This window comes from Colletotrichum spaethianum (assembly GCF_022836535.1).
Source record: "Colletotrichum spaethianum MAFF 239500 DNA, contig24, whole genome shotgun sequence".
Taxonomy (NCBI): domain Eukaryota; kingdom Fungi; phylum Ascomycota; class Sordariomycetes; order Glomerellales; family Glomerellaceae; genus Colletotrichum; species Colletotrichum spaethianum.
The window spans coordinates 163,310-188,454 of NW_026054794.1; the positions used below are offsets into that span (position 1 = coordinate 163,310).

The 25,145-nt window shown below is 53.5% G+C and overlaps 2 protein-coding genes and 1 non-coding gene across 3 annotated transcripts; 2 read left to right on the forward strand and 1 right to left on the reverse strand.

Moving 5' to 3' along the window:
* The first annotated feature begins 7,168 nt into the window (after positions 1–7,168).
* ColSpa_tRNA_231 lies at positions 7,169–7,303 on the forward strand. Its single transcript has 2 exons — positions 7,169–7,204; positions 7,268–7,303. It is a non-coding gene; the product is annotated as a tRNA-Arg (tRNA).
* Positions 7,304–20,840: 13,537 nt separating this feature from the next.
* ColSpa_08709 (respiratory supercomplex factor 1, mitochondrial) lies at positions 20,841–23,916 on the forward strand (the record flags this gene model as incomplete). Its single annotated transcript, XM_049274921.1, has 3 exons — positions 20,841–21,558; positions 21,618–22,190; positions 22,292–23,916. 3 exons carry the CDS (start codon positions 20,841–20,843, stop codon positions 23,914–23,916), a joined length of 2,916 nt encoding a protein of 971 aa, XP_049130878.1.
* Positions 23,917–24,712: 796 nt separating this feature from the next.
* On the reverse strand, positions 24,713–25,019 carry ColSpa_08710 (uncharacterized protein; the record flags this gene model as incomplete). The annotated part of the gene is made up of 2 exons (XM_049274922.1): positions 24,713–24,896; positions 25,012–25,019. The coding sequence occupies 2 exons, from the start codon at positions 25,017–25,019 to the stop codon at positions 24,713–24,715; spliced, it is 192 nt and encodes a 63-aa protein (XP_049130879.1).
* Between the last annotated feature and the right edge of the window lie 126 nt (positions 25,020–25,145).

Sequence of the window (25,145 nt, forward strand, 5' to 3'; positions counted from 1 at the left end):
GGGGGGGGGGGGGGGGCGTTTCTCGGTGATGTCTTGTGTATCACGGTTGTAAAGCTCTAGTGTTTCTATCTGTTGCTTTCCAAATGCCCTTATGAGAGTTTCTCCTCGAACGTCTTATATCCCATTTCAACATTGCAAAAAAAAACTTGGCCTGGTATGCAGCATGCTCTCGGTCGCGTGCGACCCCGCGAAGGTGATCGGCAATGACGTCCCCAAGCCTGCTTCTGCGTGGGGGACCACGGGGGGGGGAGGAACATGGGCAGAAAAATCAGGGTCTCGATCAGTCCTCGAACCACTGGGAACCAAGATTCGGGGTCGCAGCACGCGTCAGCGAAGCGTCTCTGGACGGCGATGAGGAAGCAGTCATACATCATTCTTTCTTCAGGCACTCCCCAATGAACTGGCATTACCTGTTTTTTATGCGCGTGCCTCCTGTTCGCCGCCGGGTTCTCTCAGGCGGGTGGGGGGCCTAGCTTGGACCGATTTCCGAGCTGTCGAACCTACAAAACAAGAATAGGGTCTAGTCGCAAGGACTCGCTCCTCGCTGTCGAGGCATAGGTCGTCCTGTGTTGCATGCCGCTCGCATGGCAGGTCGTCAGCAAGATGACTTCAGCGCACGGGAGGGTGTCGAGGTAGGCTCGGCTGGCAAAAGGAGACGGCTGAGAGAAGGATTTGTTTGGGTCAGATCCCTTCTCCCCTTGGCAGCATAAGCCTGCCACTATCCATCTCGTCGCGCACGAGCACGAGGACCAGATTCAACAATGCCCCGGGCCCCCCTTTGGCCGTCGCTCTTCCAGGCTTTGGAAAGCGGCCGGCTTGGTCGAGGTGGGCGCTTATTGCCCGTCTTAAGCCCCGGCAGTTGTGTCTCCCTTGGACGGGGTTTCAGCGGTTCGCATGGACCACACTCTATAAGATGCGTTCTTCCATGGGTGCCGAGCTAGCGGAAATTAACCGGATTGTAAATAGAGGTTAAATGGATTCGAGGTCTGGGGTTGTTGGATTATTTGGGAGGGGAAGTGGCTGGCGAGTATAGGATGCCTGAGCGCGGACTGAATAGGTGAGTATGGCGAGGCTGCAAAAGGGGACGACTCCATTTGACGAGTATCCAGGATATGGATTACGCGCGGTTCTTTGATGATGACCCGACGTCGAGGAGCTCGACTGAGTTCGTTGTTGTCTGGTGTACTGTGGGCGTTTTCGCGGGGTTGCTGGACTGGGTGACATCGTCTTCTCTTAGTTTCCGACCTCGAGCATACTTGGTTGGCATCCGTTCCTGTCGAGGTCTGCGTCATCATTGCCGAGTCGATGACGAAGACGTATATAGAGCGGCGGCTGCCCTCCATCTTGGAACCTGCAGCTCATTCGCTCGCAGCATGACCGATCTGTCACAGGGGTCAAAGGTGACACAACACGCATAGTCTGCCAACATCCCATTCTCTTGGACATCCAGCCTGGCTACGGCAGTCCAAGTCATCTAGGCAGAGAGACGTATGCAGCGTCTCTACGTCTGGTGTTGGATAACGACAGCTCAAAGGACGATGGGGACCACCGGTGCTTACTTTGAGGTGTGAGGACTAACATGAATTTGATGTCCGCCCCATCATCCAACTGTTTCCAGGAGAAGCTGGTTAGCCAGCCGGCGTCGACACGCGTTGGTTTCCTTGTCGAACATGTCGAGACGGCAATCTTACCGGCATAGAAAGCCGAGGGCCGCCGGCGTGATCGGACATTCAACGTCGCACCGAGGACCTAGTGGTCTGATATGCCGTCAGCACCGCCAACGTGTGTATCCCGAAATACATTGTTTATACGCAACTGGGCCTTGCAAGATGACTGCTCTACTCCCAGCGGATAATCTCCTTTGAAACCCCTCGAGCGGGAAAGGGCAGCTATTCCGCGATCTTTGCGGCGGATGTCCGTCCAACAGCGGCCGCCGTGGGCAACGCTGGGAAATCAACCTCGGCTGTGCAAACTTCATTCGTTCTCTGCGTACGCCTTCAGGGGGATCACTCAGTTGGAGTGGTAAATGACTCCGATGTCGGGCAGAGGCAGGTTCACGTTCTCTGACAGCAACCAATCTTCTTCAGTTGCAGCGCCGTTGCATAAGCGCGTGGTTGGCTTTCTTTGGGTCAGGGGTAAAGGGTTATAAGTTGCAAAAGCCTACGAAGTATCGTCGTGCCAGCAGGAACCCCCACCGACGTTGGAAATGCCGGGTTGCAGCATTGAGAGTCAGGAAGGTACTGCTCCCATTTGCTTCCGAAAGTCATCGCTATAAGAACACCACTCGGAACGGAACAGAATCATCGCATAACGGTTGACGCCAAGGTCTGCACCACATCCGGATCGCGTTGTCGACACTTGCATCTTATCCTGAGTACGAGAGGGACAATTAACACGCGAGCCGCGGGGAGTTGGTCAGTAATCCGTAAGGACTATGCTATGGTGTTGATGTTTTCTACTACCGCCGTGAAGAACATTAAGTTCCTCAAGACGAGATCGGAGGGAGACGACAGCGAGTGCCTCTCAAAGCCCAAGAACCACCGCATTGCGAGACGCGCGGAAAAGGAAGCTACGAGAGCATTCCCATGTGAACTTTGTTTTTGGTGAGAGATGCCTAAGTTCAATAAATCGGTTTGGAAAAGCTCTGCTCACGGTCGTGGAAATCCCAGCTCTGGCTCCATCTTTCCTGCCTTCTGCTGGATTCAGAGGGCACAATGGATTATCGTCAACGAGAGACGCAACGAGATTGATGAGTATGGTCTCCGAGGTTCATCTGATTGCTTCATAAATCCATCCCCCATCTAGCATACTCTACATGACCTAAACATGTGACCTCGTTGGTCATCGGAATTCAGCTATCGTGTTTAGCCCCTCGATATCATGGACGGATTCTCCATGCTTCCCAATCGTCTTGTATTCCACCTAACATACGAAGAGCAGGTTTTGGGCGCCTCTCAAGAGTACCTACCAACCTTACTACGTTCGTCTTGATTCATGCCTTGGTGTCAGAACCTGTGCTTGTTCACCTTGTACGCAGTGACAGGAAGATCCCGCTGATGATATCTCCCGGTAACTGTCCCTGCTTAGCCGGCTGTCTCTCTATCTCTCCTCTGTCCTTAACTACAGATCACTGCTTAATCCTTGTTCAACGCGGCGGAGACGACGGATGGTGCCTTACGGTGAAGATGACTTTGGGCGTCATGCTCGAGGAAACGTCGGCTTCCTTTATTGTTTTTCAGACTTGGTCGAGTTTAGGGATCGCAATGACCTCAGGTACATTGACTGGCGCCTTGCTACTGAGGCCGGGGCGTCCATCAACACAGTTTGCAGAGTTGCCCAAGGTGACTGGTCCCCTCCGAGTCTCTGCTGAACATAATCATTCTTGGACTTTGGCCCTACTGGTTGACCCAACTCAAGTTGTTGTGCCCACGAACACAGATGACTGGGAGATTCTGTGTCTTCAGCGGATCGGCCTCGTCAGGGCATGTCAGGTGGCGTATAACGGCAAGGCCGTCGATGTGTACGTTAGACGGGAGCAGATGCGCCGCAGCCTCTCTACTTTTACAGTGAATTAGGCTCAAGGCATGGGATACGCTGCCATATATGCTTCCCGGCGCTTTACAAATACGATAATAACAGGTCTCTGCCACACAAAATTGCTATGCCCATCGTATATACTGTCGATACGTATGCTGGATGCCAAGTGCAGTATGTGGAAGATGATGAGCCAGGAACAATGCTTTTGGTGGAAGTCGGCTTCAACAGATTATGATGACGTTTGGAGGCCTTGCCGAATCAATGGCGGGCTCGTCCAAGGCCCGTTTAAACCACAACTCGGTTCTATTGACACGAAGGATTACGAGCACAGCACCAACGGTGACGGTTGAGCAGAAACAGAGATTATCGACACGTCTCTTGGTCTCGTTTGACTGAGGAAAGGTTGCAGGTCACCGGTGATATCGCAGTGTCTCATCGGCAGTGAGAAACGAAGCCCTTCGAGGATTGGCATCTTCCATGTCTTTTCATGGCATGAGCAGTACCAACATGATGACAAAGACCGGGACCTGTTCACTTCACATTATTCAAGTTATAAGTTCTTCGAGATTGCAACACACGCTGGGACGTGGCTAAGACCTGGCAGCTTGGCCTGGCTCAGTATCTCTCGAATCCACGACACGTGGGTCTCTTGCTATTTGGCATCAAAACCTGAACAAACCAGAAAGTCACTTTAGGTAAATACATAGAAGGACGTAAGATGCAAAGCAAATATGAACACTGGCCTTGCTCACTGATGGGTACGTTGGTTTTGACTCTGTCGGTTTTTGTTACTAGTGCTGCCTTCAATTCGAACCCTTGTGCTAGAGCAGACCCAAGCCCTCAACAATGGCGTGTTCTAAGACAGAAACCCCTCCTCAGCCTCGTCGTCCTTCCAGCCAGTGTGTTTCAACTCGGACACCCATAACATATAGTGGAAACAGACACAGGCTCTAGGCCCCAGGGCCAGTCCTGGCATAAGATATTCTGACTATACTTTTGCCAATAATCTTGCAACTTTAATGGATACGTTGATGGTGGTCGTTTTGACTTAGGCCATGGTCAAAAATCAATGCAGAAACTTTATAATGGGGCTGTTCGTCAAAACGTAGCCAGCAGATTCTTACATTGAAAAGGGTTTTCGACTGGGCCTGTTACAGATGAAAGAGGATACAATAACTGCTGACTCTATGGAATCATTGTGTCTCTGTCGTCCAGTATCAGATTGTACCAGGACTTTCTACTTACTACGCAGCCAGATGATGGCTCTCGGATTTCAGTGGGCACCTCGTTCGACCTGTAGAAACTACAGCCTCGCGAAAGTATTATGTTGTGTTAGTACTTGTCTTAGCGAAGTTACCTATATTATGTAGCAAGACGCTTCCTCGAAGTACTCAGTTTTCCATACATTCTTTAGCTAGTATATGCTCCAATATCTGGCCAGTCTGCGCTGGCTGTCAAACTTTGCTATGATCAAAGCATGGTAGATGTGTAGCAACTGAGCATTATCTAGCAATTTTTCAAAGAGGCTCAACGTTCATCATCTCATACTGTTACCTCCAACGGGGTTACTTGGTGGGAGCCCGAATCATCTGGGACAAGCAAGCCTTACTCGTGACTTGCTCTGGTGACCATTTGTCTCGACATGGAAGTGTCAGCAGCCTCGTGGGGCTTTACTTCAAGAGTACAGGCGATTGCATAGATGAATGAGAGAAGAAAAGTCAATGCTTGAGGATAGCGGCTCGGCTTGCGCTCAGTAGAGGGGAAGTAGGGTGGAGGCCATGCATGAGCCTGGCCATGGCAAGACCTTGCCTGTTCTCAACATCGGCACAAGCTCACCGATTTTGTCTTTATGTACTCGCCCTTCAAACATCAATTTAATCGGTGGAACCCGGGCGTTCCTCCATCCTAGTTAATCTGACCACTGTTCTTGCATGGTTAGGTGCTTGAATTCAGGCTGAGATCAAGATGTCGGCCCCAGCCACGTCTGGTATGTATTTCCTTCACTGAGATTCCAAGACTCAACGACAGTGCCTGTTAATAATGGCCACAGAGGTTCTGCAAATGATGCGATATACAGAACGTGGTACGGCTCAATGCTCAATACTCCACCACAGATATGCCAGACAATTACCGGAGACGCCGGTTGGCGGTATTGGTTGAGAGTAGCCGTATTGGAGGGAGATTTCCTACAGATTAATACGTCTCCTGACACGTAAAAGGTGAGATAGGCCTGATGTCAATCAAAAGAGGATAGGTATGTCCGCTCTTTGAGCTTGTCAGATGGGCCACCAAAGGATTGGGAGAGCGACACGTTTTCATTGTTCCACCTGCCTTTTTGAAAAGAATCGAGCTTGAACTATTGAATGGCGCTGTTTGCCCTCGGCATAATGTGATAGGTCACATGTTGGAATGTGCACTACGAAGTTGCTATCCAACTAATAGCGGCAGGAAGTCTGAGAAAGGCATCGTATGCACCTTGTCTGAACAACATTCTGAGCACTATTTAATCCCAGGCAACGATACCAGTGACCTAGGATAGAGTCCATCAGAAGCATCTCGGAGATCAGCAGCTGCCAGCCCTAGCCTTTGAACTATCTCAACAAGTGCCTACTAGATACCAACGGTTAGTCCTTCGTTGCAATAGTTCCGCGAACCGAAATAACGCTGGCTCCCTGCCTAGCGAGCCTTGGAGCCGTGGAAGAACCAAACCTTAAAGCAAAAGAACATGGTTCGAGTTGTCCGATAATTGAACAGAATGAAGCCATAGTGCAAATATCTGCTGATTTGTGCACCGTCTTCACCATCGGACCTGTTTGCTATGCCATACTTGTCTTGTCCGTAAATAGTGCGTAATCAGTGACGACAACCTCGGATTCATGCCTACGCCTCCTACGCTTAATCGAGGGACAACACCTGGGGTCGACCAGTGATGAGATTAGATTCGAGTTTTCATTGGAACGTGACCATACGTAGACAAAGTTTAGTGCCGCGTGTTGTGCCACGACCCAACGTCAGCCTTGCTCTTCTAGCCCTGCACCGCAAGACCTCCTTACACATTTTTGGCGGCTATAACTTACCCAAGGCCAGACACCCAAGAGATTTAGTAGTCTTGAGATTTTATGTTTCGTGCTGTGGCCAAGCAGTCGCGGGTTCTTCCCATGCTACGTAGCTGGCAGAAATTTCGTCTCCATCCAAGGAGGACTTGGAACTAACCGGTCTGCCCGCGAAGTGAGCTGTCATAGTTCCAGCCCGAAGAGAGGAACTCAATCTCGATAGTAAGAAGCATGACCGATGACGGATTAGATGGTTCTTCTACTCCCGTCTCGTTTTGTTGTCACGTGCCTCGCATTCGAACCCAAGTATCACGAACCCAAACACCGACCTCACAACGTTGTCCGTAAACCGTGAAGACCTTGAGATGAACCATCCTTGGGACGTCGGGATGAGATCTCCATCGTCTCCAGATATCACATCCCCATCCCCCAAAGACCCATCACCACCAAAACCCTCACCGGACCAAACCCACACGCACCGCCCAGCAATCCACAACCCACCAAACCACAAGATCGCCCATCTCCGCAAAATGATCCGTATCCGAGAACCTCGATCCTCGGAGCATCGACACCCAACTGGCCGGTTGGCCCAATGGCAAGGCGTCTGACTACGATTCCACAACTTGTCCCTTCCCTCGGACTCTCGAGCGGGAGGGTGGGATGATCTATCATCAGTTATCAGGAGATTCTGGGTTCGACCCCCAGGCTGGTCACTTTTTTGTTTTATTTTAATCGTTTGTTCACTTTCGTGTTCTTTTCTTTTTTCCCCTGCTGTATTACCGCAAACGGACTGACTGGCCTTGCTTCCTTCCATGTGCTTCGTTCGCCCTCCATCCATCGTCGACCAGCCAGGACTTGTCGTCGCCCTCCGATATCCGAATTTGCTCGTCTGGAAAACGGTGACTGTGTCCTCTGTCGATCTAGACGCGCTGCAGAATTTTCACTAGTAAACTGGGTCTCTCTCCTCTCTCCTCGACAGTGGGACTTGCGCGACGCGCGACGGCGGTCGACGGGAAAGAGGGGCAACCTCCTCCATCGTGAGTTCCGTCGAAGCTAGCAGAAAACAGGAGACGGTAGACAACAGACGCCAAGGCCTTTCTTTGGCAAAGTAGGTTTATAAATCCGAGTGCTAGTCGACGCCGTGACTGGCAGTTCTGGCATCAGGTAGACAAGAGCTTCACAGAAAATGTGCATGTCATGTAGTCCTTCACGAGGTTCATCAAAACTAGAACAAAGTCATCGACGGGCCTTAGAGGCATCCAAGAGCCATAGTCTCTCCTACAGCTCATGTATGCCAACTACAACGTGGTCTTGCAGTCCATTTCACGGAGCTCAGGCATCACAACCCAAGAGACTGGATCTCCGGCTAAATGACCGCAGGAACTCTCCTCGTCCAATCTCGTCTCTCCCACCTGAAATATCGAATTCCAATACCTTCATCTCGTTGAGATCTCCTTTCCCCTTTTCCTCTCACGTCGCTGGCCAGCTTGCATCCGGGAGTCCCATTCAGTTTCCCTTGTCTCGCGTCGCAAAAGCCGAGACATTCAGATCCCAGAGCCGAGAGAAAAAACACACGACAAATCCACAAAAACGCGGTCGGCTATGCAGAAACAAGCCTTCATTAACCCCCCCCCCCAAATACACCGTCCAACTCAGTAACCAAAAAAGGGGGAAAGGACAGAGCAAGAGGGCCACAAGTACCTCCCGCTCGCATTCCAGAACTCCCAGCTGATCCAGTGTTTTGATGGGACAAAAAGAAGTCCCAGTCTTCCACATAACCTTGTCCAGTGGCAACCCACTAATTCCCACAAGTGATCCCAGTGACCAAGGGCAAAAGCCGAAAAGGAGGCAACAGCCGCCTATCTCGAAGGAGCAACAGGCTCACTCATCCAACTGGAGACAGAGATTGGCGGCGAAGAGGAGGAGGACGACGACGTCGGAAAGTCGGCGACTACGATGAGCGCGAGAACCCATCCCGTCGTTGTCGAGACCGCCGGCGTCTCCCTCTCTTTCTCTACCCTCCCCCGGTTGACTACGTCGATAATTTGTTCTGACCTGGTCCTCCGAGGCCTCCCTTCCGCTGCCCAGCACGCGGAATCTGCGGGCCACAACGCACCCATAGCCTCGCCTCTAGAACGGCTAGAAACGCTGATCGAAGCTCTAGCCCCCCCCGTAATTCTCCACGTTGAGTTTAGGGGGGCAAAGGCGGCCGACGGGTCGTCGTGGTGGAGAGCGCTACCAACGCTCATGTGGCGAGCAGCAGGACAGCCAACGCGCAGCCACAGCCGCTGCGGCGACATGCCAACGTTGGCAAACCAGCCAGTGGTATCCTTACAAAAATCACTGACGGTGAGGTATACGCTCGCTCGCTCGTCTTGCCTCCGAATTTAGAAGCGGTTTCGACGAGAAACCGCCAGACGTCTGCTCCAAGAGTCCTTGCACAAACCCTTCCCCTACCCAACCCTACTAGGGCGGCGCGCGTCCTCTCAAGCTGCTCCCTGATGCGACGGAATAGGGGTTCTGTTTCGGCTAGAACAATTCATAGTCTTGTCTCTGCATACCATCGCCCAATCGTAAAGAGCGGTTTTACGTGGCAGTTGCCAGGTCATCGTCGCGCGTACGTCGACGGGGGTCCGCCCGAAACAGTCATGCCATACAATGCAGCAACGCGTGATTCACAATTCCCAAGCGAGCCACAAGAGTAGGCTCCCCAAACAGATTGCCCTCTGCAGAAACGAATGTGATCTTCCCCGGGTGGACAGATGCCAGTGCTCATATACCACTGTATTGGGTGACTCAAAAGGCACTGTCAAGGCATGGTGATAAATCTCGTACGCGGGCACTGCGACCGGAGCTCATCTCCGAAATCTCATCGATAATGCCCGTCTCCTAGTTAATGTCCGCAAAATGCCTTTCGGGGTTCGACCAAGGATGCCGCCCCGGGTCGTCGCCGCGCATTGGAAATGTGTTGCAGACGGAAATGCTATTATACCGTCAGGTGAACGACAAGAGCGGAACCTGGACGACATAGGGTTGCTGAAGTCTTTGAGCCATTCCCACGCAAGTGTAGATCAGCCTCACAGAGTCACAACGCTTTGAACCTAGAACCGCAAGACGGCGCCCTCTGACGTCAACTTGGCTTGATAAGCTGCGGGCCCTTTTTCTCCCGCGGTGCTTGAGTCGCGGGTAGCTGCCAATGACGCAATTGCCTCTCGAGATAACTGCTGCACTTGCTGACTGCCCCCCATTCTCGTGTAACCGAAAACTCCGTAATCCTCCGCATCGGCGAGATCCACCCGGAAGAGGGCCGCGTCGTCGAAAAAGATTGTGATACACGGCCGTGGGATCCGGGATTGAGGCTCATTTGGGAGGAGTCACTTCAGACTGGCAGATTGGCCGATGCTGGCGAGATGAACTTGGCAGGAGCTCCATGATCGGCATCCGGCCGAGATGTGATATTGAAGCAGATTCAGTCGAGTCGGTCCTTTGACTCAGGAACTGTCGTCATACCTGGGCTCGACTGAATCGTGAACGTCTTCCGGGTTGCACATCCCGGACGTGAGGCGACCTTCAAACCGCAAGCCAGAGATACAGCCTGCCACTCGACTGCCAATGTGGCATTGCAGGAACGTCCGTCGCCGACGTTCTAACGGCTCCCTTGCCTGCCGAGATGAAGAAATGCATGGCATGGCTCACCTTGTCGGCCGGTTCGTTCGCGATCCCAACCTCGCCGCACGGTATTGCGCAACATGGAGTAGGCTTTTGCAATTTCATCTTCATCTCTCGGCCATTAACTAGTAAAGCCATAAAATGAAACGAGCAAGGCTAGAGCTGGAATTGGTGGCCCGAACGACAGATCAGACGAGCTGCATTCCCGACGCTTCTCGCGCCAGCTGCTTTAAAAACAGGAGCCTCCCCGACCGCTGCTCCCCCCACTCTGAACCGGCAGAAGCCCTGCTTTTGCAAGTGTGTTCCGGTGCATAGCATAACTGCATTCGACCTTCTGGCACATACCCGAGCCGATTCGCTTGGAAAGTGTTCTTCGTGTGCCACCCGACAGCCCTACCTCAGCTCAGGGACTCAGCTATGCTGTGCTTGACGCTGAGGGTTGTGGCCGCACAGCGCTGCGTGTGCGCTTCTCTTCTCTGTATCGTGCACAACACTTGTGCGTAACTGTAGGTAGCGGGTTTCCAGAAGGAATTGCCTCACCTTCCGGGCGGCGATTGGGCATGGGTTCGCATACCGCTCCCACGTGGATGATCGCGGGTCTGCTGCCCCAAGTGGAGATTTTATGCGCCCTCGTCCATGGTCCATGGTGTCAGCGAGACCAGCCAAAGGCTGTGAGCACAATTTCTGTGTGTTGGCTAGAACAGCGGCGGCCGCTGCGGCGGCGGCGTCTTTCTCGGAAGAAAACGATGGGTTGACGAACTTTTGACAACAAGTCTTGTCAGTGTTGCGTTAGGGCGCGCGACGCTGTGCGTGAACGAACGCTTCCATCCCAGCAGTGTTCGTTCTGTAGCGCCGTTATCCAGCCCTTGTAATCTCGGGGATAATTCGACTTGTCGACTCAAGTAGTCTGACAGCCTCTCGTGCTAACATAGCCGTGCTGCATCTTGCAGGCAGAGACCTTGCCCTGGTGGGGTGATCCAAGGGGGCCATTGTGCCGTCAAACCTGCAAAGCGCTCGTGAGGGGTATTTGGAGCAAGAAACGCTCCTCCTCGTGTCAAGGCCTGACTAGTGCGTCGTGGTACCAGGGCTCCCGGCCGGCACTTTGCGTGTACGTACTTTTGCCTGGGCGGAACTCGCAGACATGGGCCTTACCGCTTCCGAAGCGCCCATCGGATACGAGCGAGTCAGAACCAGATAGTGCGTGCTAGTCTCGTGACGGTGACTTATGAAGCCAAGTCGCGGCTGGCTAAAACCCCCATCACAGTTTTGATATGAGGGGGACGTAACGCGCTGGTTTGGTTGCCAAAGTTCAAAGAAGAAGAAGAAAAAAAAAAAACCACGGCCCGTTGACGTAGTTGGTCTCCATGACTCGTGTAGAAGCACCCATGTTCGTCATCTCGCGAGAGGTACGCACCCCAAGAACTGCCAACCTCCTGCAAGTGGCGGTCAATACAAGAGGCATTCGACGGCGGCATTCGCCGTCCAGAACCCGACTAGGGGTTTTGTGCAGAATCTATGAGATAACACAGCCGTAAAGGCAAGGTCGCAACAAGCTTGTGTTGCATAGCGACAGGGTTATCAGCTTGGGCCTGCCTCTTCGACCCAACGTCGTCGTTGACTGTGGAGTCATCAGGGGAACCGCAAAACAGCCTCAATGACTGCTGAAGCCACGCGGGAGACCAGCCAAAAGCTCCACTGAGACCGCGCTTGTTGGAGTAGAGGGTCCATGAAGAAGAAGCTTGAGATCCCGTCGCTGTTGAATCTCCAACTCCAAGACAGCCTCCTTCGGGGACACCAAAGGGACTAGGCCGTCAGAACCACATGCCCCGCAAAGAAGGCTGGACGGCCGTTGCAATATGCCATCCACAAGCTGAAGCAACAGCAGAGGCGGAGAATTAGCGACGGGCTCCTTGCTTGTACTGTGTACTATGGTACTTCCGAAGATCAGCTGTGAAAAACGTCTCCATCAAATGAACGACGACTTGTGAGCTCTCCTCAACCAGGAGATGAACATTATCAAGCTTGAAAGCACGGCGCCTAGACTTGCCGTTGCTGGAGGGCTTTGGTAGGCAGGACTTTTGTCCCTGACACGACAAAACTTGCTGGCTGAATAAACGATGATGAATCGATCAGAGGGACCTCCATTAGACCGAGGCCCTGACGCGAATCCCTGCCGAGATCGCCAGCCACAACTCAGCATCGGTTTTCCTATCCAAGGACCTCCGGCTCGTCGTTCAGGGATCTGGCCCAAGGAGGTGTTGCGGTTTCGTTTTCGTTCGTTGTTCGCACAATAATTATCAGCTGATGGTACGCAATTTGCCCATCGTAATGTATTTGCAACGTGACCGCAGTTGTAGTGCCTGGGATGCCTGCTGTACTTTGGACCGTCTTTGCGAAGCTCTTCCTCGCGTCGCTTCCTGCCATTCTTCTTCTGTCTCCTTGGAGAACGTATAGCGCTACTTGTTGGGGGCTATGACTTCAGCGTGGGACTCGTCGCATCGTGGCATCGTCACACAAGATTAGCGGACATGAGTTCCCAATTTGATCGAGCTAGACTGTAACTGGCCCCAGTTTGTCATGTTTCTCGGCCGATTGTAGGAGGGCATCAAGCTTTGGTCGCCAAAGGCTAACAGAACGGAAGAGGTACTTGTCGGAGTGGTCGTGTCCCACGGACGCGAGATTCTCACAGTATTGCCGCAGCGTCTGACACAGCCCACGCGCGGTATCCCCACGCCATAACAACAGACGCGGTACAACCGGGTGATGGCGGTGTCGGACGGAAGCCGCTTGGCGGTATTAGTAACTGTCGGATATCTCTCCGCCCTCAACCCCCCCCAAGCCAAGCATTTCGTAAGTACTGTGCTCTCTGCGCCTGACTTGAACCTTGATGCCGGAACCAGGCTAAAGCACCGCGTCCTCGAGTTTTCCTTGTCAAGCATGTCTCTTGATCGGGGGAAGTTCGGACAGAAAATTCTGCACCCTCCCATGGTCCATGATGCAAACGTGGCGTGAGTAATTCGTCACTGGGATTTAGCCCGCGACAGAGTTTCGAACACAACAGCATCAGATTATTGCATCGCCACCATCTGATGTTGATGTATTGACGCCGTGCTTGGTGATGGAATCTCGAGATATGGCCAAAGCTCCCGGATCCTGTGCTTCTAGAAGAGAATAATGGGGAACCGAAATACCGGCAAGAAGGGTTGATGGGGCCGTGGACCCTCACGCTCGAGCGTCATCGTCCCACGACTCTCGAGCCGTCCAATGCGTCCTATAGCGTCCTCGCGTCCAGAGAGCTGCGGCCAGCGACGCCACTGGACTAGGGTGTTGCTGTCAAGGAGTGAGCTATGCCGAAGAGCCGGGGATAGTCTGCATGCTGGCGGGAATGTCGCTACTTTTCGCGCTGCAACCTCGTCACCAAAAACGGCTACCAGCTCAGCGCAGCCTCCTCGGGGGAAGGGTCCCAGCAAACCCCTTGAACCATGCATTGTAACGATACCCGACGATGAGCAGCAGCCTGCCTGTCTGCTTCACAGCCAGCGTTGCTCCGTTCGTCGTTCATCGTTCGTCGTTCGCTTTGACGGCCCCGTGATGTCGTCTTGATAAAAGACCCTGGTCGTTCGACTAGGAATCTGGGAGTCGGAAGTGAAATCCAGATACGTAGATGGTTGGTCCTGCAATTGCTTGGATTCCTCGCATCCCTGCAGCCGATAGATGTAGGTGGGTGAAGTGGCTGTGGAGGGGGGTGCTTGCGCAGTGCACAGTGTGTGCGCATGTTTGGACTGCTAGCGGTTAGTGGAAAAAGGAAACGTCGATGCCTTTCAGGGGCAGTTCCGCCGTATGCGACTGTTGTTGAGTCAGGGTGCGGAATGCTGAACAAGTCCGGAGAAGAAGAGCGCTTGGATCAGTCCTGGTCGTGGTGTTTGCGTGCTCAACTAGAATGTTAGTTTAGGGTCTTGCTCTTCTACAGCAATATCTGCAGTTCGCGATGAAGGTAGTTCGTGGCCATGGCTCAAATGGGTCCAGCGAGATCGATCTCTGTGCCCCATTATCCGTCATCTGAGATGGCCCCATTCCGTTGCAAAAAAAAGTTGCGAAAGCTGCCTATTGGACGGTAGACACGGGTAGAGATGGGTCGCGAGGCTCGGTGGCTCTTCTTGGGGTCGAGGTCCCAAAAAGAAATGTCGAAGATTGACTACCACTCATTGAATTAACCCAGGCCTGTTTCAGATAATATCTTCTCTCAGTGACGGCGTCTGTGCAACTGTATTCATCCTCTCACCCGCTGCCGTACTGTCACCAGCAACTAGCCGGCGTTTGACAGATGGGCACCATGACAGACGGTCGGACATACGTGAGTGTCGCTGACAGCGAAGCGGTGACTCGGCCAAAGTCCGACGTTATTGCGTAGGAAAGGATGTTTTGGGGCCGTTTCGCTTGACTCGTGGGTCCTGCACAACATCCCTCAACATCCGTCACAAAAGTGACTGTGTGAGCGGCAATACTCGGTACGTATTCCTTCACTGGCGGCAAATGCTTCCCTGTCAAAAGGCAAGCTGACGGAGGGCTCACATACCACAGTATGTTCTGAAAACTTGGTAAACGTGTGTGATATGGCTCTCACGCTTTTGGACTGTCATGCCAAGAGACATGGAACCGTGGTGTACGTCTTGGCTCCTAATCAAAGGCGTGCCAAGCGCCATGGACGGCAGACTTTGACACAATGTCTTTTGGTCATTCGCAATTCAGAGCTTTGCCGATGGCCGGTCCCAATCTTCGGTATCGCGCACTATCTTTCTCGCCTTCCTTGGGACACGGCCGGAAACACAAGCAAGGCTCACCCAGCCTCCATGGTTCGGAAGCATCGAATCACCGGGTTCTGGATGTTCTAGAGACCTTCTGGATTTGCGCACTTGTATCGAGGAACGAGGGGTTGCCTTGTTTCCGGTGGTATGGCTGTCATTATTGCCGGACCATAGTGTAATTTCGAACGTGAATGGCATGATTGCTCGAAACATCGGTCTAGGAAGAAGCGTGAGGACAACTCCGTGAAGCGCCAGCGTGACCCGACACAGACGCACACCAGATAATTCCGTCACGTGAGGTAAAGAAAAAAGCAGTCAATGGCCACGCCAAGTCAATCCATCTGTTGCGGTTAGTAGATTTCGAAAGGCCAAACGGGCAGGCAGGGAGTACCTTCATCCTGGACGGGTGAGGAATCCCTCGAGTACCAAAATGATCAGCAATATCGTCCATTTAACACAGTGGCGTGCATGATTGGATCGCTCCGGCTCCAGACTCCGGAGAACACCGGTGCCTCGACATAGGGTGTAAAATCGTTCCAGCATACGTCAAGATGAGGGAAGAGTGAGCAGCCGTAGTGACAGCGATTGCGCCTGCTTTGAACTGCCGCAGCGAATCAGATTCCGTCGCGGTGCATTTCAGGTTGGCCCGTCAGACGCCATCTTCCTCCGATTGTTCAATGGCGACAGGCGATTCGTGTTCGTTGCAACGTGACCTTGCATCTCGTTGGATGGCAGGAGGTTCATCGATAGTGCTTGGCATGGGAATTTCGAGTCTTGTCTGTCGGTACTCGGCCCCGAGGTATCCGCTTTCCGTTGCTTGTGCCTAGAGGTGGTGGACTTGTACAAACGGCGTGCTGCCGGCAGCATTAGACTGGTCAAAATCGCGTCGACCCATGTGTGGAGCAGCCCGTTCGGACCATGTCCGCCTTCCGGCCACCGGATATCGTCCCCAACCCTTTCAAGAAAAATAAAAATAAAAAGACTGTTTCTTCTTTCTCGCCCATGCATGCGTCTGTTACAGTGTGAGCGCGCCAGGAGCCGACCATCGCCGGCGTATCGTCAGAAGACCGAGATAGAGGTAGAATGGTGCGCGGTTTTACTGTACCGCGCATGCAGCCACATCCCTGGCAGATGTTTTGTTCTGCAGCAGACTACAGGCGCCAAGGCCAGTTCCGGAGCCAGAAGAGAGGGATGGATGCCGCCCATTATCCCACGCCCAGCGAGCATGCGCATCCTTGGTGCATCCAAGGAGCAGGGGCCGATCCTCGTAAGATGCAGCTGGCGGGTACCTCGGATCTCGAGGACGACGGGCAGCAAGGTGCCCTACCCTGCCCTACCCTGTTTCGTTCAGGTACCCATACATTGGCCGTGCCGTAGGTAGGCGTACTGCAGAGTAACGATCCCACATCGATTTGTGTGTTGCGGTCGTGACGCTTGCAAGGTTAGCCATCGTCTCATCAATTTATTTGTTTTATTCTTTTGGCAGAACCAGGGTCGAGGGAGACCTTGCCCCATTCGAGGGCACCCTTGACGTCGAACCGTTACAGGCGACCCATAGCCTGCACCGTACATAGTAGTGTAGCATGTGCAGTGCGCCATGATGAAGAGTCGATCTCGTTACTGAGCACTGCTGCTGTTCTCTTCTCGTGCGTGTGTACAGTACGTGTGGTCTGGTGTGTCCGTCGAGGCGGTTCAGCATGGATGGCCCAAGTTGCTAGCGTTGGCAACCGTGTATAAAGACAGTCGCTGATGACGGGCAAAACAGGGGTTGACGTAATGGTGGGTGCTTTCCCGGCGTATTTTGGGGGTGGGAGAGGCCGTGGGAAGACGAGATGGACCGATTCAACCGCGTGTATCGTGTGTCGTGGGTGTGTCAAGTGTAGGCCGACTAGATAGGGACGTAGAGCGGCACCCCAAGGACGCCGAAAAACGGAGGCTAGTAAAACACCGAGTGACGGACGCAATGGCTACGAATGCCGGAATGCGTGAGGCGGCTTGGTGCTGATAACAACGCAAGAGACAGAGAGCGCAGCACGATATAGGATGCCAGACGCGCCGTTGGTAGCACATCAAAAAATCAAGGGTTCATCACATCCGCTGGCGCGTGCTTGCCTGCAGGTGGGATCCAATCCACCCACGCACGTATCCTCATCCTGAAGAAAGGGGAGTTGGGGTTTTTTCTTTCGGGGGGGTGAGGGGTGAGGAGAGACAGATAGGGAGGGGTCGAGATGGCGGCTGGCGGGTGGATGGATACCTTTGGGTCCATGTCAGGCAGGTAGGCGTCTTTTGAGTGGAAACCTCCAGTTGACGGAACGCGGGAGGAACTGCACCAGGACCACATTCGCGGGAGCGCACGCCTGCTGCAGGTTGCACGGGGCAGGCACTGGAGGCACTGGGCGACACCTACGTGCCAGCGTAGGAACCACAGCGGCAGACAGCTTGTGTGGATGCTCTGGCGGACGATGCTCACAGCTTACAGCTAGGGGGTCCAGAGGGGGTTAGGTAGGGGTTGGGGGGAAGATCTGAATACCGGAGCCGCGAACGCCCTGAACCCCGGGGCTCTGGAAAGGGTGGTGGGTGCTCTGCAGCTTCGGGGCAAAGGCGCACGAAGCACGAGGGACGACGACCGGAACAGTGACCAAAGGGAGAGGGAAAAAAAAAGGGGGGGCTATGGAAGACTTCGAAGAATCGGAAGAAGGGAACAAAACTGGGACGGATGAAGGACTCGAACCTCGACCGGGGACCTGTTCGGGAGACTTCCTAGTCGGCAGGGAACCAAGTGCAATCACTCGGCAGGCACAGATGAAGGAGAGGGTGGACGGACGTAACGGATTTGCGGATGTACGTTCAGTTGCGCGCATGTGTGTGTGAGCCCTGCCTTCCTTCTCTGACGATACGATACGACACGACACGACACGACACAGTGGTGCAGGTGCAGCGAGCTCTTTTGCTCGAAGGTGGTTTCATTTTCAGGAAGGTGTGCGATTTCGATTGCGGAGTTCGTTCCGCTCCGTGTGCAGGTACATAGTAGCATAGCAGCAAACGCGGAAGACCAGGCAGGCGTGGCAGGCAAACAGGGCAGCGCACAACTCTCAGGCAAGGAAGGCGTGCAGGCAAGGCAGGCAAGGCACAACTCACAAACAAGGCATAGGTAGGCACCTAGCAGCAACACGCAAGGTTGGAATAAATACCTTGGACTGTACAGATGTACGAATACGTCCTACGCAGGAAGGTGCCCTGCTCCGCGACGACCTTTTGACTTTGACTTCCTCATCTGCCTTGCGGAAAACCAACTGGATGGTAATTTGGTGAAAGGCAAATTATCCTGTCCCTGTTTTTCCGGACTTGCTGTAAACTGTATGTTGAGGTGGGAGAGGAACAAGAAAACAAGACGATGCGAGGGGAGGGTTCCCCTGGACAGTTGGAACAGCGTTTGATGACGACCCGGCCACGAGGCATGCGTGGGAAAATGGCACCCTATTACGGTCAAGGCAGACGGTGAGACAGTGACTCGATTCGATCACCACGATTCGGTGCACGATGCAGAGACGGTGAGGTAGACAGAGAAGGGCGAGCAAGAGAATCACCGCATCCAAGCATAAACAATATCGCATTGCATGGCCATGTAGATCTAATGCAGACTTTATCAAAGTCATGCCTGCTTCTCTCTCTCTCTCTCTCTCTCGCCCTCTTCCTAGTCCAGTTCCTACTCCTATTCCCCCTCCTTATTGTTCGATCAATATTCTACCTCTTCCGGCACAGGGCAGTGCACGATCATCATTGAGTTTCGAACCGGATGACCACCGTACCCAAGCCCATCGCCCGAATATGGTTCGCGTCACCGCCCTGTTTGGAGACAACGGCATGGGAAGGCGGAAACCTGTGCAAATGCTGACAGGTCGGCAAAGGTACCTTGTCCATGTACCCTCTTTTCCCTGGCGGACAAACAAGTACCTCATGGATGGATTACTAGGGGCAGTTAGTTCGCAGGTTTTTCCCTCTTGACACTCGCCTGCACAATGGACGTCGACCGAACCAAGTTTGCATTACCTCATCTCTATTTCCTCGTGTGTATTTTCCCAAACGCACACCACCGTCTCCGGAGCCCTGGATCACCGCCGTCGAGGACCCTGTCTGTCTGAATCTGCCCATACCTTTCTTACACGTACAGTCGCCGCACACAGTGCTCGCCCTGTGTGCGACCATCTCCGAGGCAGGCGTGCGTGGACAGGCATTGGCATTGGCAGGCGCCTTCCCTCGAAATTTTTTCGAGTGCCCTGGAAATCAGGAAGGTAAGGTACATGGGTTATTGTACCTTCCCGTCCTGCTTCGCTCTTGCCTGCTAGGTAATTCATTCTTCCTTCTTTCGTGGGTGTAGGTAGAGGCAGTATTTGAATTTTCCCTTCTCCTTGGGAGCTTCCATCCCCTTCCATCCTCTCTTCTTTCTCTCTATCCCTCTCTCTCTCTCCCCTCGTGCACACTCGAAACTCCTATCTTAGTTCCCTCTCGTCCGCCTGCTGCCGACCTGTGGTTGCACGACCTCCGCTCGCCCATAGCGCTGACTCGACGGGAATTCCATCAGTGAGAGTCAATACTCGAAACGGGACGACCAAGAACCCGGCCAATCTGATATTTATCACCTTAACCCCAAAGTGGATTGACCGCAGAAAAGGAACAAGAAAACGGGTCCCTTCTTTCCCCCCCTCCCACACCCACTTCCTACACCTCACCACCATCTACCTACCTACTCACTTCTCTCTCACATCCACATCCGTACACCCCCCAAAATTTGAACCATCCGCCAATGCTTTGATCTAGGACCGCGGTGGTATCCAACTTTCTTGTTCTGATCAGGTCTTGTCCTGCCTTTTTTTTCACCCAAGTCTACTTGACAAGAAGGTACTTGCCTTGGCATCTTGCAGCAGGAGAGCGCGCAAGAAGCACTGTACCTCACACAGTCCTTGCACAAAAAGGAATAACCCACCCATCCCAATCCACCCCCATCCTTTACTCCCTCTCTTCACCTACCGACCCATCATCCGTCAACCAGGATTTCCGACCAACGGCCAACCTCCCACACTTTCTCCGAAAAAGGCCCTTCATAAAGACCTCGTAGTCTCCACTCCTCCCAGAAGGGGCGACGTCCAAACCCACTTCTTCCCTTTTTTTCCCTCTCCCCTCCACCTCTTTGGACGGAGTGACCACTGCTCAACGGTTCCTGCTTTGCACACCCTCGGCATCCACCCCGGCAAGACCACTTTTTTCTCGTCCTTCCCACCCTCTGACCCCCTCTCGGCGCCGCCAGGTACCTGACAGGCTTTTCTTGCCGAAGACAACGACGCGCCAGACAGGAAAAAAATAAAAAGGATCGAGCCCCATCTGCTCCACTCCCGACCCTCCCCAAAACCACCTCCAAACGGGATCAACTGGAGCCTCAATCCCACCATCAAAAGTCCACCTTACAAACAACACCTTCTTCGCGTGTTGTCTTCTTCGGGTTCGCGACTTTCCATCATCCTCCTGGCGGAAAGCTTATTCTGAAGAATCTCTTTTCACCTGCACCTTCAGCTTCCACTCGAGTATTCCCTTTCTCGGCGTGCAGCATCATTTTCGACTGGGTCAGCGGCTTCATTGTCTCTTGTCCCACAAAAATTTTCCACGAGGCCTTCGACGAGTCCCCGTACAGACGTAGGAACGCGTCTTGACCTCGCAACAAGCAAGCTGCTCTGTGCGCCTTTGTCTCGACAAAAGGCCAACAGACAAGTCAGTGGATAGCATGGACGCTTCCCAGTACCCTACCAATGGTATAAACACGACCTCGGCCTCTTACCCGTCGCCCCCCGCCATCACGCCTCACCAACTTCAGCACACCAACTCCCCGCTGCCTCACCAGACTCTGCCGCCTTTGCAGCCGCAGACCTCCGCCGCCATGAACCAGATGTACGGCAGCAACCCTCACACGCCTCGCACTCCTGCTACTCCCAACACTCCGGGTTCGCAGAACAACATGCCCGCCTACCCCCAGCAACAGCAGCAGCAGCCGGGTCGTGGCGGTCCTTACCAGCAGATGGGCCAGTATCCTCCCCCGCCCCAGGGCTACGGCACTCAGTCCATGTTGCCCCAGACCACGATGGCTTCTTCTCACCCTCAGCCCATCGCACCCGCGCCCGCCTCTGGTCGCGTCCCTCCCGTCCTCCGTCCCATGCCCGCCGGCGGCGTCATGCCCCAGCCTGGTATGAACTCCCCCTACGGACCTGGCGGTGTCATGCCTGGCGGTCTTGGTGACGGCGACCAGCCCACTCACGTTGTCGGCTCTCAGGGTCGTCGTGGCATCCTGCCCAGCGCGCCTGGACGTCCTGCTGCCACTCCCGCTGGCGCCGGTAACACCAAGAGCACTGTCATTCCGGTCAAGGATGCTGACGGCAAGTTCCCGTGCCCTCACTGCACCAAGACCTACCTCCATGCCAAGCACTTGAAGCGTCACCTTTTGCGCCGTAAGTACCCCCATCCGCGATTGACGACGGCTCTTTTCGCTGACGGTTGTGACCAACAGACACGGGCGACCGCCCTTACATGTGCGTACTGTGCCGCGACACTTTCTCGCGAAGTGACATTCTCAAGCGTCACTTCCAGAAGTGCTCCATTCGCCGAGGCAACCCGACTGGTGCTAGCCACTTGTCCCACCCTCAGGCTCATGTCAAGAAGAATGCTGCTGCCCAGAAGGCGGCTCTTGGTCAGGATGGCGGTCTCAACCACCTCAATGGTCTGGGTAACATGCCTGGTGATGGCATGGTTCAGCCTTTTGGTATGATGCCTGTGCAGGACGGAATGAGCAACCTTGCAAACGATCAGAGTCAGTTGTCGCGCTCCAGCAGCCTGACTAGGCTTGATAATGGCAGTAACCAAGACAGACGGGATTTGACAGGATCTGTCATGGATGCTTCTGGCCGAGGTGGCAACTTCGAGCAGGCATACAACGGCAATGTCCCTAGCTCCATGACGCCCAATATGAATCAACAGATGCAAAACTACAATATGCCCCCGGGTCAAAATGGAATGTCCATGTATGGCGGGTCGAACTCGAACCAACAATCGGGCCTTGATTGGTCTCAAATGTTCCAGGCTGGTGCGCAACAAACCTACGCAAATCATCAATTCCCCCTAATCTTGGACAGACGCAGATCGCAACCAAACCCGAGCCTAATACCGGCACCGAAAGAACAATAGGTCCTCCTGGCCCCCAAAACCACCCCGAATCTCTCTTCTTCTCGACCTGGGGCGTGCCGCCATCGATCCAGGACCCCTTCACTCAACTCTCCAACCAGATCCTCAACTTCTTTTATCCTCCAGGTTCCCCGATAACCAACGAAAGCGCCGGCTTCAATCTATACTTCTCGGCCGAAAACATACGTGACTTTTTGGAAAAGTACACCCACTTCCATGTCCACTTTCCTATCCTCCATACCCCCACGTTCCGCATCATGGAATCTTATACAGGCTTGCTGGCTGGCATGTGCTGCATCGGCGCTTGCTACTCGGATCGTCTCTCTCCAGATCACGTGCGCGATATGATGAATTTCCTCAGAACGGCACTGGTCCGGGATGTGCATTTTCTGGCTACGACGGTGGGCAAGCAGCAACAAAATGGTAATGTTAACGCTGGCGGCGACTCGAGTAACGGTCAACGTGAACTTGAGGAGCTTCAGGCCGTTATGCTGCTCCAAATTTTGCTGATCTGGAACAGCACTCCTCAGCACCGTGAGAGTGCTCGTGAGATTTTCCCAGCCATGGCGGAGCAGGCTCGCAGGCTTCGTCTCTTGGAGGTCTCCACCAGAATGCCCCTCTTCAGTCCGCTGCACCAGAGCAACTTTACCCCTCAGAACTTCGACGTCTCCACATTCGATTGGGGTGTGTGGGTTGAACAGGAAAAGCGGATACGCCTCATGCACATCATCTTCCTTTGTAACTCCGCCATGGAACTCTATTTCAACGCCCGCTCTCACATTGACAGTCTGGAAATGCATATTCCGCTGCCATCCGATGATGCCGCATGGGATGCACGGACGAAGAAGGATTGCGAGGACACTCTTGGTCTGCATGGAGAGGAGCTGGCACGACAGAAGAATCCTAACGGGACGCAACGCAGCAAGCAGCCTGAGATGAGTTATGCCCTCCAAGCATTGCTACATGGCTCGTATCAGATCCAGCCAGGCAGGACGAACCTTTACGGCAAGTTCATTCTCATACACGCCATTCTATCGTTGATCCGACGCGCTCAGTTGGACGGCAGTGCCGTGATGAAGGGGTACGCGACGCCTCCCATGAGCGACTGGATAACGAGTGGAGGGTCAGATGCCAATGGCGCCAACAGCGGCAGGGGCACACCAGTTGACCCTGCTCTCCAAGGCATTCCGGCCCACGTTTATGACTCGTTGCGAATGGCATTGCAAAAGTTCAAGACCAACTGGGACGCGGACATGGTCAATCAATTTCCACCTGGATCGGCGAAGAATGCTCGCCGATATGGGTTCTCTAGGGATGGTATCCATTTCTACTGGCTTGCCAAGTACCTTCTTAAGCATACACGGACATCGGAGTTACAGATGGACCCCGACGCGCGGTTCATCCAGGTGATGCATCTGCTCAAGTCAGTGAAGGCTTGGGTGATGTCGGACGGGGCAACACGGGGCGAGGAACTGGGATCGGTTGGAGAAATCGACAAGGATTTTGGAGTGGCGAACCTGACACTCGACATGGCACGACTTTTTAAACCTCTTCCGGCGGTGGTGGAGGATCCAGGAATACCTTCTGTTCAAACGAATATCGGTACGGCGGGCGGCGGCATGCTCTGACATTTTACAAAAAAAAACCAACTGCATTTGGTGGGCGTTTGTTTTACTTGGTTTTTTCATTTTCATTTTCTTGCTTTACTGTTTCCTCACGGATCCGTTCTCATCGACTCACATGCTTTGTTGCGGAAAAGCATTCTCGATTCCCTACTGCATCAAAGCCGGATCGACGGTGGTTAGTTCTGATATGCATCTTGTGGCGGGTGGTTTCACGCAATGATAGACGGGGAGGCGGAGTTGGCACTGCATTAGACTGCGATCAGATAGAACTTGGGAGGCTCTCGGGTGGCACCAATGGTGACCCGATGAGGTTGTCACGATATTCATGGCTTTTCGCTCATAATGATTCGTTTTGGCGGTCCGTGTGGCTAGACTGGTCTGGTCTAATGGTAGATGTCTGAAAATGGGTGGCACTCGTCCTTTTATCGCATCAATGAGGTAGAAAACCTGGTCTGCAGAGAGGCATCGCTGTAAGCCAAGTTTTCGTTTCTCTTTGCAAGTTATGGCATGAAATTAGATATTAGAATTGCAAAATTGACTCGAATGCAAAAAGCAACTCTTGGCTTGATGTGTATTGATGCTTCGAACGGTCCGATTTTCATGTATGATACATTTTGTGTCGTTGATACTACAACCAGAAGAGCAACGATATCGTGCGCCGACGCGGCCTACTGAATAGAATGCCCTAAGAATGACCAAGGACCCTCCCATCTCATGACACTTGGCTCCCGTCCTTCTATTCCGGTCTCAAGCGGACACGCTGGCTACCTTGGTGCCAGACGCGCATTCTCACTGCGAGCTACTCCTTGGACCTGTCGACAACGGTAACCTTGGGCACATACTTGTCGACGACGGCTTTCTCCTCCGGAGTCGGCTGGTACTTTTCCTCTGCCTGGTCGGAGAGGTAGAGCCCGGCGGCGCCCCAGGCCAAGACCGCGACGCCGACGCCCAGGCGGGTCTTTGGGGAGAGGTTCTTGTAGGCCCTGCCGGGTTTGGGTTTCGTGTGAGTGATCTTGGCCTGCGAGAGGGGAGGGTATTGCCAAGATGTGTGTGTGTATGTGTGTGTGTGTGAGGTGGGTTAGCGGGCGTTGAGCTTACTTGAACATCTGGTCTCAGGAATAAGGTGTGCGAATATGGCGAAGAGGTCAGGTAGGTGGATGAGTGGGAGATTTCAGGACTGGGTGGACGGCATCACTGGCATTGCGACATGTGAGTAAATAGCTAGCAGATGA